This window comes from Salvelinus namaycush, chromosome 41, assembly GCF_016432855.1.
Source record: "Salvelinus namaycush isolate Seneca chromosome 41, SaNama_1.0, whole genome shotgun sequence".
Classification (NCBI taxonomy): domain Eukaryota; kingdom Metazoa; phylum Chordata; class Actinopteri; order Salmoniformes; family Salmonidae; genus Salvelinus; species Salvelinus namaycush.
In genome coordinates this window covers 10083688-10099809 of record NC_052347.1, presented here as the reverse complement: position 1 = coordinate 10099809, position 16122 = coordinate 10083688, and the positions used below count along the sequence as shown (strand labels likewise).

Genomic DNA, 16122 nt, shown 5'->3' with positions numbered 1-16122 from the left:
AGTAACCATACCCAGCATCCCCTTCAGCAAAGTAACCATACCCAGCATCCCCTTCAGCAAAGTAACCATACCCAACATCCCCTTCAGCAAAGTAACCATACCCAGCATCCCATTCAGCAAAGTAACCATACCCAGCATCCCCTTCAGCAAAGTAACCATACCCAGCATCCCCTTCAGCAAAGTAACCATACCCAGCATCTCCTTCAGCAAAGTCCAGGAAACATGGACCCCATGGGCAGACATAGAATTTGAATTCCATTTCTATGTGTGCTGCATATTGAAACCAGAGCCACATACCGTTCTGTATAACATACATATTATACGAAAAAGTACGAAAATGTATGCACCCACTAATGTAAGTCGCTCTGGACAGGAGCGTCTGCTAAATGAGAAAAATGTCAAATGTATTATGCTATACATGTGGATCCAGTTGAAACCCCTTTTCCATGAGGCAAGGTAAAAGTGAAGGACGCCATTACCATGATCGGTAGAGGAAATTCTCCGACAGTACCACAGCTGAGCAAAGCACCCAGATCAAAGCATTCACCATTCAGATGAAATTGAAAAACGTTGCATTTTTAATACATCTCTGTCATTCTGGCTTTAGTTCACTCAACAACAAGCAATGCAAAAATCAATGATTAAAACCCAGTGAGGATTCAAAATTAATTTCAGACAAATTTTCGGCTATTGATGATGAATTGTGGTCAGGACAAGGCTTGTTAGTTATGTGAAAGGGGGATAGAGGACGGGTGTGTTGTTAGTTATGTGAAAGGGGGATAGAGGACTGGTGTGATGTTAGTTATGTGAAAGGGGGATAGAGGACTGGTGTGATGTTAGTTATGTGAAAGGGGGATAGAGGACGGGTGTGATGTTAGTTATGTGAAAGGGGGATAGAGGACGGGTGTGTTGTTAGTTATGTGAAAGGGGGATAGAGGACGGGTGTGTTGTTAGTTATGTGAAAGGGGGATAGAGGACTGGTGTGATGTTAGTTATGTGAAAGGGGGATAGAGGACGGGTGTGATGTTAGTTATGTGAAAGGGGGATAGAGGACGGGTGTGTTGTTAGTTATGTGAAAGGGGGATAGAGGACGGGTGTGTTGTTAGTTATGTGAAAGGGGGATAGAGGACGGGTGTGTTGTTAGTTATGTGAAAGGGGGATAGAGGACTGGTGTGATGTTAGTTATGTGAAAGGGGGATAGAGGACGGGTGTGATGTTAGTTATGTGAAAGGGGGATAGAGGACGGGTGTGTTGTTAGTTATGTGAAAGGGGGATAGAGGACGGGTGTGTTGTTAGTTATGTGAAAGGGGGATAGAGGACGGGTGTGTTGTTAGTTATGTGAAAGGGGGATAGAGGACGGGTGTGTTGTTAGTTATGTGAAAGGGGGATAGAGGACGGGTGTGTTGTTAGTTATGTGAAAGGGGGATAGAGGACGGGTGTGTTGTTAGTTATGTGAAAGGGGGATAGAGGACTGGTGTGATGTTAGTTATGTGAAAGGGGGATAGAGGACGGGTGTGATGTTAGTTATGTGAAAGGGGGATAGAGGACGGGTGTGTTGTTAGTTATGTGAAAGGGGGATAGAGGACGGGTGTGATGTTAGTTATGTAAAAGGGGGATAGAAGACGGGTGTGTTGTTAGTTATGTGAAAGGGGGATAGAGGACGGGTGTGATGTATTACGTAGACACATCTGTCAGTCAACTGATTTCTTTAATGACAGAGAGGCACATGAAGAGAGGACAGTATTCTCTCCCTGTTGACTCTTTCTCGTGTATTTTTTTAGGGTTTAGATGGACCCGTAGGGCCGAGTGGACAGCCCGGCGAACCTGTGAGTAACCACGTCACTCACTCACTCGCACGCACGCACGCACGCACGCACGCACGCACGCACGCACGCACGCACGCACGCACGCACGCACGCACGCACACGCACACACACACACACACACACACACACACACACACACACACACACACACACACACACACACACACACACACACACGTTCCTCCACCCATCAGGCGGCTCTATGACCGCAGTGTGCCCAGGCTGATTGTCTACGATTCACACTCCATCTTTATCCCAGCAGGGGAGGAGGAGGCCCAGTGGGGCTCTGCCTCTCTAAATGGATCACCCAGCGACCAAAGAAATAGAGGACTGTATTAGACATGTTAGGAAGGCTGTGTTAAGGCTCACACTGAATGTGGATCTACCGATCGTTTACCGTTCAGCGCGCTGTTGAGGCCGTCTGAGTCAGAATCATGCGAAAATGTCATTTTCCGTGATTCAACATGTAAAATCGGTTTGCACTCGGTTCGTAACTACAGCACTCTCCACAGGCAAACGCTATTGGTGTGTCCGCGCCCTTAACTACAGAGACTCAGGGAAATAGAGGAGCTGGGGGTTTGGATGAGAGAGAAGGGAAGTGAGGGGGAAGGGGGAGAGAGGGAGGGAGATAAATGTGAGAGAGGAATTCAGTGGGTGGTGAATGAGATAAGAGCGAGTTAGAGAGTGAAGGAAAGGGAGAGAGAGATGGCAGAGATGAAATCCTGGCCTGAATGATTATATTTCCATATCAATCACTTCAAGGGAGATCACAGATGTGGCTTTGGAACAGGTGGCTTGGCCGAGGTACAAAGAGTGATGCTGACAAAAACAACACACGCAGCGACACCCCCAACCCGCTTCATCTCTCCTCACAGACACACACATGCAGCGACACCCCCAACCCGCTTCATCTCTCCTCACAGACACACACACGCAGCGACACCCCCAACCCGCTTCATCTCTCCTCACAGACACACACACGCAGCGACACCCCCAACCCGCTTCATCTCTCCTCACAGACACACACACGCAGCGACACTCCCAACCCGCTTCATCTCTCCTCACAGACACACACACGCAGCGACACCCCCAACCCGCTTCATCTCTCCTCACAGACACACACACGCAGCGACACCCCCAACCCGCTTCATCTCTCCTCACAGACACACACACGCAGCGACACCCCCAACCCGCTTCATCTCTCCTCACAGACACGCACACGCAGCGACACCCCCAACCCGCTTCATCTCTCCTCACAGACACACACACGCAGCGACACCCCCAACCCGCTTCATCTCTCCTCACAGACAGACACACGCAGCGACACCCCCAACCCGCTTCATCTCTCCTCACAGACACACACACGCAGCGACACCCCCAACCCGCTTCATCTCTCCTCACAGACACACACACGCAGCGACACTCCCAGCCCGCTTCATCTCTCCTCACAGACACACACACGCAGCGACACCCCCAACCCGCTTCATCTCTCCTCACAGACACACACACGCAGCGACACCCCCAACCCGCTTCATCTCTCCTCACAGACACACACACGCAGCGACACCCCCAACCCGCTTCATCTCTCCTCACAGACACACACACGCAGCGACACCCCCAACCCGCTTCATCTCTCCTCACAGACACACACACGCAGCGACACCCCCAACCCGCTTCATCTCTCCTCACAGACACACACACGCAGCGACACCCCCAACCCGCTTCATTTCTCCTCACAGACACACACACGCAGCGACACCCCCAGCCCGCTTCATCTCTCCTCACAGACACACACACGCAGCGACACCCCCAACCCGCTTCATCTCTCCTCACAGACACACACACGCACTCTCACACAAATACACACTTGCCCATATGCGCACAGGCACATTAACTCGCTCTTCCTCAGACACTCACACACACACATACACACACAGACACACACACTCAAACATACTTACAATATCTCTCAAACACGCACACATAAATGCATGATGAGCACACAGAAACACACACAAACACGCATACAGACTCACACACATATATACTGTATATACAGTACCAGTCAAAATTGTGGACACACTTACTCATTCAAGGGTTTTTCTTTATTTTTAAAATATTTTACATTGTAGAATAATAGTGAAGACATCAAAACTATGAAATAACACATGGAATCATGTAGTAACCAAAAAAGTGTTGAACAAATCAAAATATATTTGAGATTTGAGATTCTTCGAAGTAGCCACCCTTTGCCTTGATGACAGCTTTGCACCCTCTTGGCATTCTCTCAACCAGCTTTATGAGGTAGTCACCTGGAATGCATTTCAATTAACACGTGTGCCTTGTTAAAAGTTCATTTGTGGAATTTCTTTCCTTAATGCGTTTGAGCCAATCAGTTGTGTTGTGACAAGGTAGGGTTGGTATACAGAAGATAGCCCTATTTGGTAAAAGACCAAGTCCGTATTATGGCTAGAACAATTCAAATAAGCAAAGAGAAATGACAGTCCATCATTACTTTAAGACATGAAGGTCAGTCATTCCTGAAAATTTCAACAACTTTGAAAGTTTCTTCAAGTGCAGTCGCAAAAACCATCAAGCGCTATGATGAAACTGGCTCTCATGAGGACTGACACAGGAAAGGAAGACCCAGAGTTACCTCTGCTGCAGAGGATAAGTTCATTAGAGTTACCAGCCTCAGAAATTGCAGCCCAAATAAATGCTTCACAGAGTTCAAGTAACAAACAAATCTCAACATCAACTGTTCAGAGGAGACTGCATGAATCAGGCCTTCATGGTCGAATTGCTGCAAAGAAACAACTACTAAAGGACATCAATAAGAAGAAGAGACTTGCTTGGGCCAAGAAACACGAGCAATGAACAAGACCGGTGGAAATCTGTCCTTTGGTCTGATGAGTCAGAATTTTAGATTTTTGGTTCCAACCGCCGTGTCTTTGTGAGGCGCAGAGTAGGTGAACAGATGATCTCCGCATGTGTGCTTCCCACCGTGAAGCATGGAGGAGGAGGTGTGATGGTGTAGGTGTGCTGTGCTGATGACACTGTCAGTGGTTTACTTAGAATTCAAGGCACACTTAACCAACATGGCTACCACAGCATTCTGCAGTGACACGCCATCCCATCTGGTTTGTGCTTAATGGGACTATCAACTGTTTTTCAACAGGACGCAACACACCTCCAGGCTGTGTAACCTGCCTAAATGACTACCGACTACCGTAGTACTCACGTCTGTAGGCATGACATGCTTTGAAAGGCTGGTCATGGCTCACATCAACACCATTATCCCAGAAACCCTAGACCCACTTCAATTTTAATACCGCACCAACAGATCCACAGATGATGCAATCTCTATTGCACTACACACTGCCTTTCACACCTGGAATAAAGGAACACCTATGTGAGAATGCTATTCATTAACTACAGCTCAGTGTTCAACACCATAGTACCCTCAAAGTTCATCACTTCCTGACGGGCTGCCCAGGTGGTAAGGGTAAGTAACAACACCACGCTGATCCTCAACACGGGGGCCCTTCAGGGGTGCGTGCTCAGTCCCCTCCTGTACTCCCTGTTCACTCATGACTGCACGGCCAGGCACGACTCCAACACCATCATTAAGTTTGCTGATGACACAACAGTGGCAATGATGAGACAGCCTATAGGGAGGAGGTCAGAGACCTGACCATGTGGTGCAAGGAGAACAACCTCTCCCTCAACGTGATCAAGACAAAGGAGATTATTGTGGACTACAGGAAAAAGAGGACCGAGCACGCCCCCATTCTCATCAACGGGACTGTAGTGGAGCAGGTTGAGAGCTTGGCGTCCACATCCCCAATAAAGTAACATGGTCCAAGCACACCAAGACAGTCGTGAAGAGGGCACGACAAAACCTATTCCCCCTCAGGAGACTGAAAAGACTTGGCATGGGTCCTCAGATCCTCAAAAGGTTTTACAGCTGCAACATCGAGAGCATCCTGATGGGTTGCATCACCGCAAGGCACTACAGAGGGTAGTGCGTACGGCCCAGTACATCACCGGGACCAAGATTCCTGAAATCCAGGACCTCTATACCAGGCGATATCAGAGGAAGGCCCTAAAAAGTGTCAAAGACTCCAGCCACCCTAGTCATAGATTGTTCTCTCTGCTACCGCACGGCAAGCGGTACCGGAGCATCATGTCTAGGTCCAAGAGGCTTCTAAACAACTTCTACCCCCAAGCCATAAGACTCCTGAACACCTAATCAAATGGCTACCCAGACTATTTGCATTGCCCCCCCCCCCCCCCCCCCCCCCCCCTTCTACACTGCTGCTACTCTCTGTTGTTATCTATGCATAGTCACTTTAATAACTCTACCTACATGTACATATTACCTCAATTACCTCGACACCGGTGCCCCCGCACATTGACTCTGTACCGGTACCTCCTGTATATAGCCCCGCTATTGTTATTTACTGCTGCTCTTTAATTATTTGTTATTCTTATCTCTTACTTACATTTTTTTAAATGTTGTGGTATCTTCAGCATTTCACAGTAAGGTCTACACCTGCTGTATATGTGACAAACACAATTTGATTTGATTTAATAAGGGCTAGATGACGAAGAAGGAGAGTGATGGAGTGCTTCATCAGATGACCTGGCAAGTCAGTTAAGTCAGTTATAACTAGGCAAGTCAGTTAAGAACAAATTCTTATTTACAATGACTACTGAACAAAAGTCAAAATGCCTCCTGCGGGGACGGGGCTGGGATTAAAAATAAATAAATAAAATATAAGAAAAAACACAGATCACAACAAGATAGATAACACAACACTGACAACAACATGGTAGCAACACAACATGGTAGCAGTCACCCGACCGCAACCCAATTGAGATGGTTTGGGATGAGTTGGACCGCTGAGTGAAGGAAAATCAGCCAAGAAGTGCTCAGAATATGTGGGAAGTCCTTCAAGACTGTTGGAAAAGCATTCCAGGTGAAGTTGGTTGAGAGAATACCAAGAGTGTGCAAAGCTGTCATCAAAGCAAAGGGTGGCTACTTTGAAGATTCTCAAATATCAAATATATTTTGTTTAACACTTTTTTGTTAGTACATGATTCCATATGTGTTATTTCATAGTTTTGATGTATTCACTATTATTCTACAATGTAGAAAATAGTAAAAACAAAGAAAAACCCTTGAATGAGTAGGTGTGTCCAAACTTTTGACTGGTACTGTTTACTGTACCTGTATTTCAGTCATAATTTGAGGATGTATATATACACATGAGCTTATATGAACCTGATACAGTATTGATCAGTGTGCTGTGTTTGACTCTAGGGTGCCAGAGGACTTGTCGGAGCCAGAGGGTCCCCTGGGGCACCTGGGCAGCCAGTAAGTCAACATCCAACCTTACATTTACATTTAAGTCATTTAGCAGACGCTCTTATCCAGAGCGACTTACAAATTGGACAAGTCAGTTAAGAACAAATTCTTATTTACAATGACGGCCTAGGAACAGTGGGTTAACTGCCTTGTTCAGGGGCAGAACGACAGATTTGTACCTTGTCAGCTCGGGGATTTGAACTTGCAACCTTTCGGTTACTAGACCAACGCTCTAACCACTAGGCTACCCTGCCGCCCCGGCCTTCACCGTAATGCTGTTTCAATAGGCAATTCAACACCCTTCAAACCAGTCTGACATTAATAGATAACATCAAATACAGTTAAATCTGATTACCCGTCTTTCTCTTTCAGGGTATTACAGGTGTGGATGGAGTTCAAGGGTCAAAGGGCAACCTGGTCAGTATTTTTAACTTAAAATGGGATTTGTAGTTTTCATGACCTCAAAATGACAACAGTTGATCCATGATGACTATAATGGGTGAATAAAAGCTTTCTAACGATGGTGTTTAGAAACACAATCAGACCTGTGGAATGCGAGTGACTTTTATTAATTAAAGTAAACAGCTAAAAAAGCATTGACCACAGTGGAATAGCAGTCCCATGACCCTGTTTAGGATTCCTAGCATGTGGGGCTCTGACCATGTGACCAGGGTTGTGTGAAGAGAAAGTGTGTGTGACGCATCTTGTTGTTTTGTCTCAGGGGCCACCTGGAGAGACAGGGCCCAGCGGTCAACAAGGAAATCCTGGATTACAGGTAACCCACAACCTCACACAATGTCAACACACAACAACCTGTTGTCAAAAACATCATCCATAAAAAACACTGTCTCAACACTTTATTTTTCTTTACATTCTGTCCCTTTTTCTTTCCTTCTGTCTCTTTTTCTACTCTCTCTTTCTACTCACTTTCTCACCCCCCCCCCCCCCCCCCCCCCCCCCACACACACACACACACACACACACACACACACACACACACATACATTAACCTGATGAATGCTTTGTTCTGGTCCAGGGCCTTCCTGGTTCTCAGGGTCCCATCGGCCTGCCAGGAGAGAAGGTAGGCACCATGCATCTCTCTTCATTTCAGATTTAAAGACCTGATCTTGTGACCTCTATCAGCTCCGCCCCCCAGGGGAGGCTGGCCTTGAACGTTGTGACCCAGTACCAGCCACTCCTGGCTCCCATTCAGATTACAGAGGACACTAGACAGGAAATGAATATCCAGGAAACACACACTGGAACACACACACAGGCAGGCAGGTAGTCAGTGCTGTGCTATCACACACCACAGCCTCCTCACACTATAGAAGGGCTACTCAACTTCTATTTCCTAGGTGGTAAAGGTCCGGATGGATATTGTCTTCATCGGCGTAGTAACAAACCCCCACCTCGTGAGTCGTGACCCACATGACCCCAGACTGTTCACTCTCCTCTTGTTGGCAGAAAGAACATTTAGCAGTTCTTAACTAAATTTCCCTGCAATTCTTCTACACATTTTGTCATGGAGCGGAGAGAAAATGGTGCAGTTTTAAAGCTAATTTCCTTCAATTTTGTGTCAACAAAATCCATGGGGGCCCTCATGGGCATATCATCTGTCCATGATAACTACAAGATTTAGATCGCTGGTTAGCCTAACATACCTACCTAGCTAACATGGGCTAGTTAATCAACTGTACATTACTGACATGTTATAAAAAATCTAATGTCTGTCAGTGAATGACATAAGAGGAAAACTTCCCATATACTACCACATTTCAAAATGGCACCTTGTGCATTCTACTGTTACAGCTCTCAACCACATTAATAAATTGAAAGCCCGCGTTTTAAAAATTACTTATTTTTAAAGTCGGTAGCCACCGGTTGAGTATGGCTGCACTAGAGGCTGTTCATAGTCAAAAACACATATACCCTGTATCACATTGTTGTAGTCTGGTTGTTACCCTTGTGATTGATTTGTATATACAGTACGTTTCACCACTCATGATCTGTCTCTGTCCCCCACAGGGTCCCCAGGGGAACGGTGGGCTGCAGGGACTCTCTGGTATCGATGGCCCTACTGTAAGTACATCCATCTGATTCTTCCTCAGCAGCGCTGACCTTACCAGGGTGCATTACCTCTTCTCCACCAGCAGGGGAGAACAGAAGGCACTAGGAAAGTTCTCCAACGCAGCATTTCAATTAGCTCTATGAATGAAGGATCTGTTTACAAAAGGGCTTAGCTAAACTTACATCCACATTACGTAATAGTAAACAGGGCTTATGTTTCGCGTGTACTGTCATGTTCTACAGACACAACACCCTCCAAGTCCCTCTATACATTGTGCTGTATTCACTTTGCTTTGCACTGTCCATCAAGCTCCATTGATTGTTTCTGAACAGACCTGGAGATCTGTGGAGAGTTCTAATAGTAAGGTACCACCGGCTGGTACAATGCTGTATTACTTGTTATAAACATGTGTGAGCTTTTATAATGTCTTATAATAAGACTTCTAATATGCTATGTCTGTTGAATGTGTGCAGGGCCATCCAGGAAGAGAAGGCCCTCCAGGAGAGAAGGGGCTCAATGTGAGTTACAGTACAGCCTGTTAGACCTGCCTGGGTCATCACAGTGCTGTCATATAAACATCCATATTATCCAATCACGTTCACGCATCATAATTCTCACCTCACATTCGTTGAATGCGTCGTCATCGGACACTCCCTTCCACTCCGATCATGTTCGTCCACGTTAGCTCGCCGTCATCATCAGCACTCCCGTTGGCTCATCCTTTTCAACATTGTATTTGAACAATGCCATCGTCATTGCGCAGTCACGTCAATCCGTTCCGCTCATCAGCGGTATGGTAATGATCATAAAGTGCACTCGTCGTCATTGTCCAGTCAAAAGCACTCATTGCCATTGTGCGATTTGACTACATTAGCCCAACACAATTGCTCACTAGCGTCTGTGTAATGGATAGTGCTTTTCAAACAGATGAATCCTGATGTTGTTTTGTCATACAGGGTTTGCCTGGAACCCAAGGGCCTGTTGGTTATCCAGGGACTCGCGGTGTCAAGGTGAGTCAGATGCGATGTAATGGTCACGGTTGAAATGTCCTCAAATGTACCGTGCTGACAGAGATAGCCATTCCCTCAGACATTTCAATCTCTCTACCTGTGGTGGACATGTTGTGGGAGTGTGTGTGAGTGTGTGATTGACAGTTGGCAGGTTCAGAGAGAGCAGGTGTATTCTCAGGAGGAGATCTAATGACAGTGGGAATAACGTTTGATGGACAGTAGACATGACAATGTTGGATAAGAGAGGAACGTGTTTATGTGTGTGGGTGGTGTTTTGTGTGTGTGTGTGTTTGGTGTGTGTGAGCGTGTGGGTGTGTGTGTGTGTGTGTGTACTTGTGTATATGCGTGTGTGTGAATTTAGCGTATGCACATGGAATTCAAATTTCGTCATGGCTGGGGATGCTTACTCACTCAAAGTAATATTCACATCACCAGTATTCCACCTCTAGGTCAGTGTCGTTAAGGTGCAAGCTGACCTCGTCTGCAATCGTTAATAGATGGTCAATAACTGGTCAATAGCAGGGCAATGACAGGTTAAGAGCAAATCAATAGTCATTCGTAAGTCATTCTCCATTGTCAAATCATGGTGTTTCTTACAATAGTTGTAGCAGTAAAATACAATAAAAACATGGTTTAGTGACAGCCCAAGCATGCTGTTGATAGTACTTTTATTTACTTCTGAATACGGTAGTGTAGTACAGTATCGTCTTGAATGGTGATTATCAGTGATATTGTGGCCTGTTCTGATTCTACTTGTATTTGAATGTCTGTTTCATAGGGAGCTGATGGAGTGAGAGGTCTGAAGGGGAGTAAAGGAGAAAAGGTGAGAAAAAAGTCATTTTTACAGTAATTCTGCTGTAAAACTAGAAGAATAGACGTGATTACTCACAGTCAAAGTACCAGTTGTCTCACTGTCCGATACTGTAAAGGCATCGCATTTCTACTTCATGGTTTATTATGACATCCCCCATAGAGATTTAATAGATCAGACACCTGCCAGATCTCAGTACTGTGATTCATGAATCATCATGAATCATTAGAAATCACTGTCTTCTTCTCCTCTTCACATTGCAGGGTGAAGATGGCTTCCCCGGGTTCAAAGGTGACATGGGCCTCAAGGGAGACAGGGTGAGAGTGTACCCATGCCAGACTACACACGCTTCAGATCAGAGCTGTCTCTCATTATGAACAAATAAGGTATTTTATGTAGAATGAGATGAGATCTCAGTTAGTCTTACCTGCTTTTCTGTCTGCTTCTCTTTCTTCCTATCTCCCTCTCTCTCTCTCTCTCTCTCTCTCTCTCTCTCTCTCTCTCTCTCTCTCTCTCTCTCTCTCTCTCTCTCTCTCTCTCTTTCTCTCTCTCTCTCTCTCTCTTTCTCTGTCTCTCTCTCTCTATCTCTCTCTGTGATGTGTGTGTGTGCGTGTGTAGGGTGATAACGGGGTCACAGGAGGTCATGGAGAGGACGGGCCAGAGGGGCCTAAGGGCCAGTCGGGACCCCTAGGAGAGGTTGGAGGTGCTGGCATAGCTGGAGAGAAGGTACAGAAACATTATTTCACTAGTCTAACATTTACTGTATGTGTCTGGTTATGCAATATGTATGAGTTATTGGGATTATGCAGATGTATGGATATATGCGTGTTCAGCGTGTCGGCTACAGTACATGTAATCACATGAACACCCTGCTAAACCATGTCATACAGTATTTGCATGCATTATGCACTTTGTTTTTGGCAATGTTGCCAAGTCAACCATAATGATTCCACTCCTCTTTTTCTGTTAATCTCTCTCTCTCTCTCTCTCTCTCTCTCTCTCTCTCTCTCTCTCTCTCTCTCTCTCTCGCTCTCTCTCTTCTCTCTCTCTCTCTCTCTGTCTCTCTTTCGCTCTGTCTCTCCTTCCTCAGGGTAAACTGGGTGTCCCAGGGTTGCCAGGATACCCAGGAAGACATGGGCCCAAGGTGAAATCCAATTCAGAGCTTTGTTTTACATTAAAACTTTGAAACACAAAGAAGTGTGTATTTCTTTGGCTCAGCTCATTTCTGTCAAATAAAAAATAAAGCATGATAAATCGCTGATTTAAAAATAGGTATTTTATTAATAGTTCATTAGTGACAACAATTCATTAGCGGGTTGATTAATGGCGTATTTAAGGCAGTGTGTTTGACTTATGGATTAGATTTTGCTTAATTTGATACTGTGGTTAATTATTAGTTAATTAAATGTTGTGGTTGATGCATGATTAATGTAAGGCTGTAGATGGTTAACCTCTGTGTGTGTTCTCCAGGGATCCGTGGGGTTCCCTGGTTCTGCCGGGGTTCTGGGAGAGAAAGGAAGACGGGTGAGAACCATAGGACCTGTATTAAACCGTACTGAACCGTATTGAACCATATTGAACCGTATTAAACCCTCTACTGTAATGCTCCTCTAACCATCCAAATATTGGTGAACTGCCTGTACTGTTTTCACTGATAGACGATAATGTTGGATTTCTCTTCTACAGGGTCCATCTGGTCAAGCAGGAACTGGGGGTCAGAGAGGTCCTAATGTGAGTTTGATTTCTCCTCTGGTCTTACAGCATCTAAGTCTGTTGATCTCTATTGCATTGGACCTATGGTGAGGTGTGAGTCACGGTTTCTCACCAACTGACATTGCACACCATTCATTTACAATCAGTGGTCATCAACCTTTTCTGAGTCAAGATCACTTTCTGAGTCAAAATGCAAGCTGAGATCTACCGCTCAGATAAAAAAAATAAACATAACTTAAAAAACATAAGCCTATGCAACATTAACCAGTTAAAAACAGTTCAGTAGCAATGAGGTTTGTGCAGTAAGCTATAGGCCCAATACGTTATCACTATGCTTGAATTACCCTGCCAATGTTGTTCCTCTCAGACTATTTAGAAATTATATTTCTAAATTGAAGGTATATGATCACATTGGTAGTAAATAATTTGTTGTATTACTTGTGAGGCACAGCTGAGTCATATATAATCATATATTTTACTGGACTGATGGCCTGCATCTGATGGTTAGCATTTTAATGGCTTATACAAGTGTTGAAAGTCCTGAATAACAACTTAAACATACATTTACTCATATTGACTCTCTCTCAAATTGACTCTCTCTCTAGCCATGGTTTTAAATGTTTACAAATCTCACATTATTAACTTTGCTGTGCGTTCGAGGCTTCTTTTGACAGCCTATGGCGCGAGGAAACTGTGCAGACACAGTGATCTGAGCTATCTGATTGGCCAGCGCTAGGTTTTTGATTTGCTCTCTGGGCCTGCCAGGTAGGTGGAGTTCTACCTTCAGACATGGTTCACAATGGGAAATTTGCCTTTCCGGCACCAGGGCTGCTGAATCAAGTACACCTACCACCAGCACTAAACTCATTTTAAGAAATAGGAACGCAAGGCTTTATTGTTTTTTTTTTTACAGAAAACCAGACCGGTTGGCGACCACTGATTTACGTCATAGGAACTCTCATTCACCCCTTGTCATTTATCCTTCTCCTATGGATGAGTTGTGTTGTCATAAGGAGGATTATATTGATGTTGTTTTTTTCATAGGGTGCCAGAGGGGGGAGAGGAGCACGAGGACCAACAGGAAAGTCAGGCGACAAGGTGGGTTTAGGCCAGTGCACAGCTGTCTCATAACGAGAGTAGGAACAGGCGCTGTTGTAAGTGTTACTGTTCAGCACAGCATGCCATGCCATCTGGTGCAAAGAGATACTACTTACAATACTCTGCAGCTACATGTTTGAAACTGAAATGAGTTATTTCAGGAGTCCTTTCAAAAGACCACCAATTAAATGATTAACAATGGTAAAAAAATATATTTTCATAAAATGAATGAATAGACCAACAGTCTCAATAACTGTGTTTCTCTCTATCCCAATCCTCCACCTTCTACATGATCCACCAATCAGGGCACCTCTGGACACGAAGGCCCACCAGGATCCACTGGAGACCAGGTAAGCTTCAGTCTGACACATAACCTCACAACCCCAGAGTTGAGCTATAATATAACACAGCTAATAATAGCATATCTAATAATAGCTAGCATAGGATGATAATATTACAATGATACACCCTGCTAGGAAAAAGCGTCATTATGCTTCACAGATACATAACAGTGTACGATACCTGCTGGTAAAGATAGTCAACTGGATTGAGTCTTTGTGTTGTCTGGTTGATCGTACAGGGACCCCAAGGACCACAGGGAAGGAACGGCGAGGCAGGACCTAAGGGACCTAATGTAAGTGTGATGTGTCAAATGACAAGCAGATTTTATTTACATTTTTTTATTTAACCTTTATTTAACTAGGCAAGTCAGTTAAGAACAAATTATTATTTACAATAACGGCCGACCCTGGCCAATCCCTAACCTGGACGACGCTGGGCCAATTGTGCGCCGCCCTATGGGACTCCCAATCACGGCAGGTTGTTGTACAGCCTGGAAACGAACCAGGGTCTGTAGTGACGGGAGCCACTCGGGAGCCCCTGCATTGTTTAACATGTTTCTGTTTTTCATTCCAGTCTTACGTTGTGTCTGTCTGTACTGTTTTATCTCTATCTAGTGTGTATGTGTGTCTAGGCTAATCAAAAGTGCAATATTATTTTTCAGGGAGCAGTAGGAAAAGACGGACTACCAGGTCATCCAGGACAGCGAGGGGAGCCAGTGAGTTAAACTGAGATTCTAGGATGACCCAGGAATTATGTGATTGTTAGTTACTTTTTTGCCGTTGTCCAAATATGGACATAGATTACAACACACATCAAGACACCTAATAACACCACAACAACAAGCAAGACAAAAGCTGTGGCTTGGATGCTGAATTACTGAAGTGCTAGAGTGAGCTACATATTGAAGGCTACTAATCCTATCCATAAACAACTCTCTCTCTCTTTCTCTTTCTCTCTCTCTTTCACTCTCTGTCAGGCTGGCTCTTTCTCTCTCAGCTCTTAGCTTTGGTTCACAGCTTCACTTTCTGTTTTCTCACCTGTCATCTCTCCTCTCTCAGGGCTTCCAAGGCAAGACTGGTCCACATGGGCCAACGGGTGTGATCGGACCACAGGTGAGTTATCCAATAAGTGATTAGAACTGCATTTGTAGTTCTTTTGTGACACAATGAAAATCAAACGTATAAATGAGAGCTGTGGGGTAATGAGAACTCCTGTCTTGTTTTGTCTCTGGGGTTGTCGTTAGGGTAAATCTGGTGAGACTGGGCCTAACGGCGACAGAGGACACCCTGGGTCACCAGGACCCCCTGGAGAGACGGGTTTACCCGGAGCAGCAGGCAAGGAGGGATCCAAGGTCAGTCCGTCGTGTTCATCTTCAGTGAATCATCTTCACCACCACCATCATCATCTTCAACACTATCATTATTATCATCATAAAAGCAATCTATAGAAGATCATACATGTCTCCTCCAGGACCCTCTCAGAAATTAGATATGTCACCTCACCTCAAGGGATTTATCCTTCCCACAAATTTCCAAACTGATAAAGAGGAGAAAAAAATTCCTCATTCCATACCTCACTGTGCTCCGTACATTACCGCTCATAAAATATGGATGTTCCTCTCAGTTGATGTGACTGTTGCACTGTACTCTGTGATTTATCACCTCATAAGAGGCATGCGGTGAAATAGCACAGTTACAAATATAAATCAAACTGGATGGACATCAGAAATAGAGGAAGGACTAAAAACAAACAAAATATAACTATTGTAAAATAGATTGTGTCTGTAAAATGTGTATAGTATGTATAAGCCGGCAGTAGAATCCAAAGTGTTATTGTTTATTAGTTTACTCCAATCGGGGGAGGGGTGTTAGAGTTTGCGG

The 16122-nt window shown here is 44.9% G+C and overlaps 1 protein-coding gene across 1 annotated transcript in view; it reads left to right on the top strand.

The window, feature by feature from the left end:
- The window catches only part of LOC120033993 (collagen alpha-1(XI) chain-like), a 71365-nt gene that overhangs the window by 30654 nt on the left and 24589 nt on the right, over positions 1-16122 (top strand). Inside the window, exons 20-39 of the mRNA XM_038980393.1 lie at positions 1782-1826; positions 7153-7206; positions 7570-7614; positions 7919-7972; positions 8234-8278; positions 9226-9279; positions 9742-9786; positions 10225-10278; positions 11057-11101; positions 11353-11406; positions 11708-11815; positions 12180-12233; positions 12560-12613; positions 12776-12820; positions 13847-13900; positions 14206-14250; positions 14481-14534; positions 14904-14957; positions 15301-15354; positions 15486-15593. Of these exons, the coding sequence (XP_038836321.1) occupies positions 1782-1826; positions 7153-7206; positions 7570-7614; positions 7919-7972; positions 8234-8278; positions 9226-9279; positions 9742-9786; positions 10225-10278; positions 11057-11101; positions 11353-11406; positions 11708-11815; positions 12180-12233; positions 12560-12613; positions 12776-12820; positions 13847-13900; positions 14206-14250; positions 14481-14534; positions 14904-14957; positions 15301-15354; positions 15486-15593 (1125 nt within the window). The remainder of the gene's footprint in view (positions 1-1781; positions 1827-7152; positions 7207-7569; positions 7615-7918; positions 7973-8233; positions 8279-9225; positions 9280-9741; positions 9787-10224; positions 10279-11056; positions 11102-11352; positions 11407-11707; positions 11816-12179; positions 12234-12559; positions 12614-12775; positions 12821-13846; positions 13901-14205; positions 14251-14480; positions 14535-14903; positions 14958-15300; positions 15355-15485; positions 15594-16122) is intronic.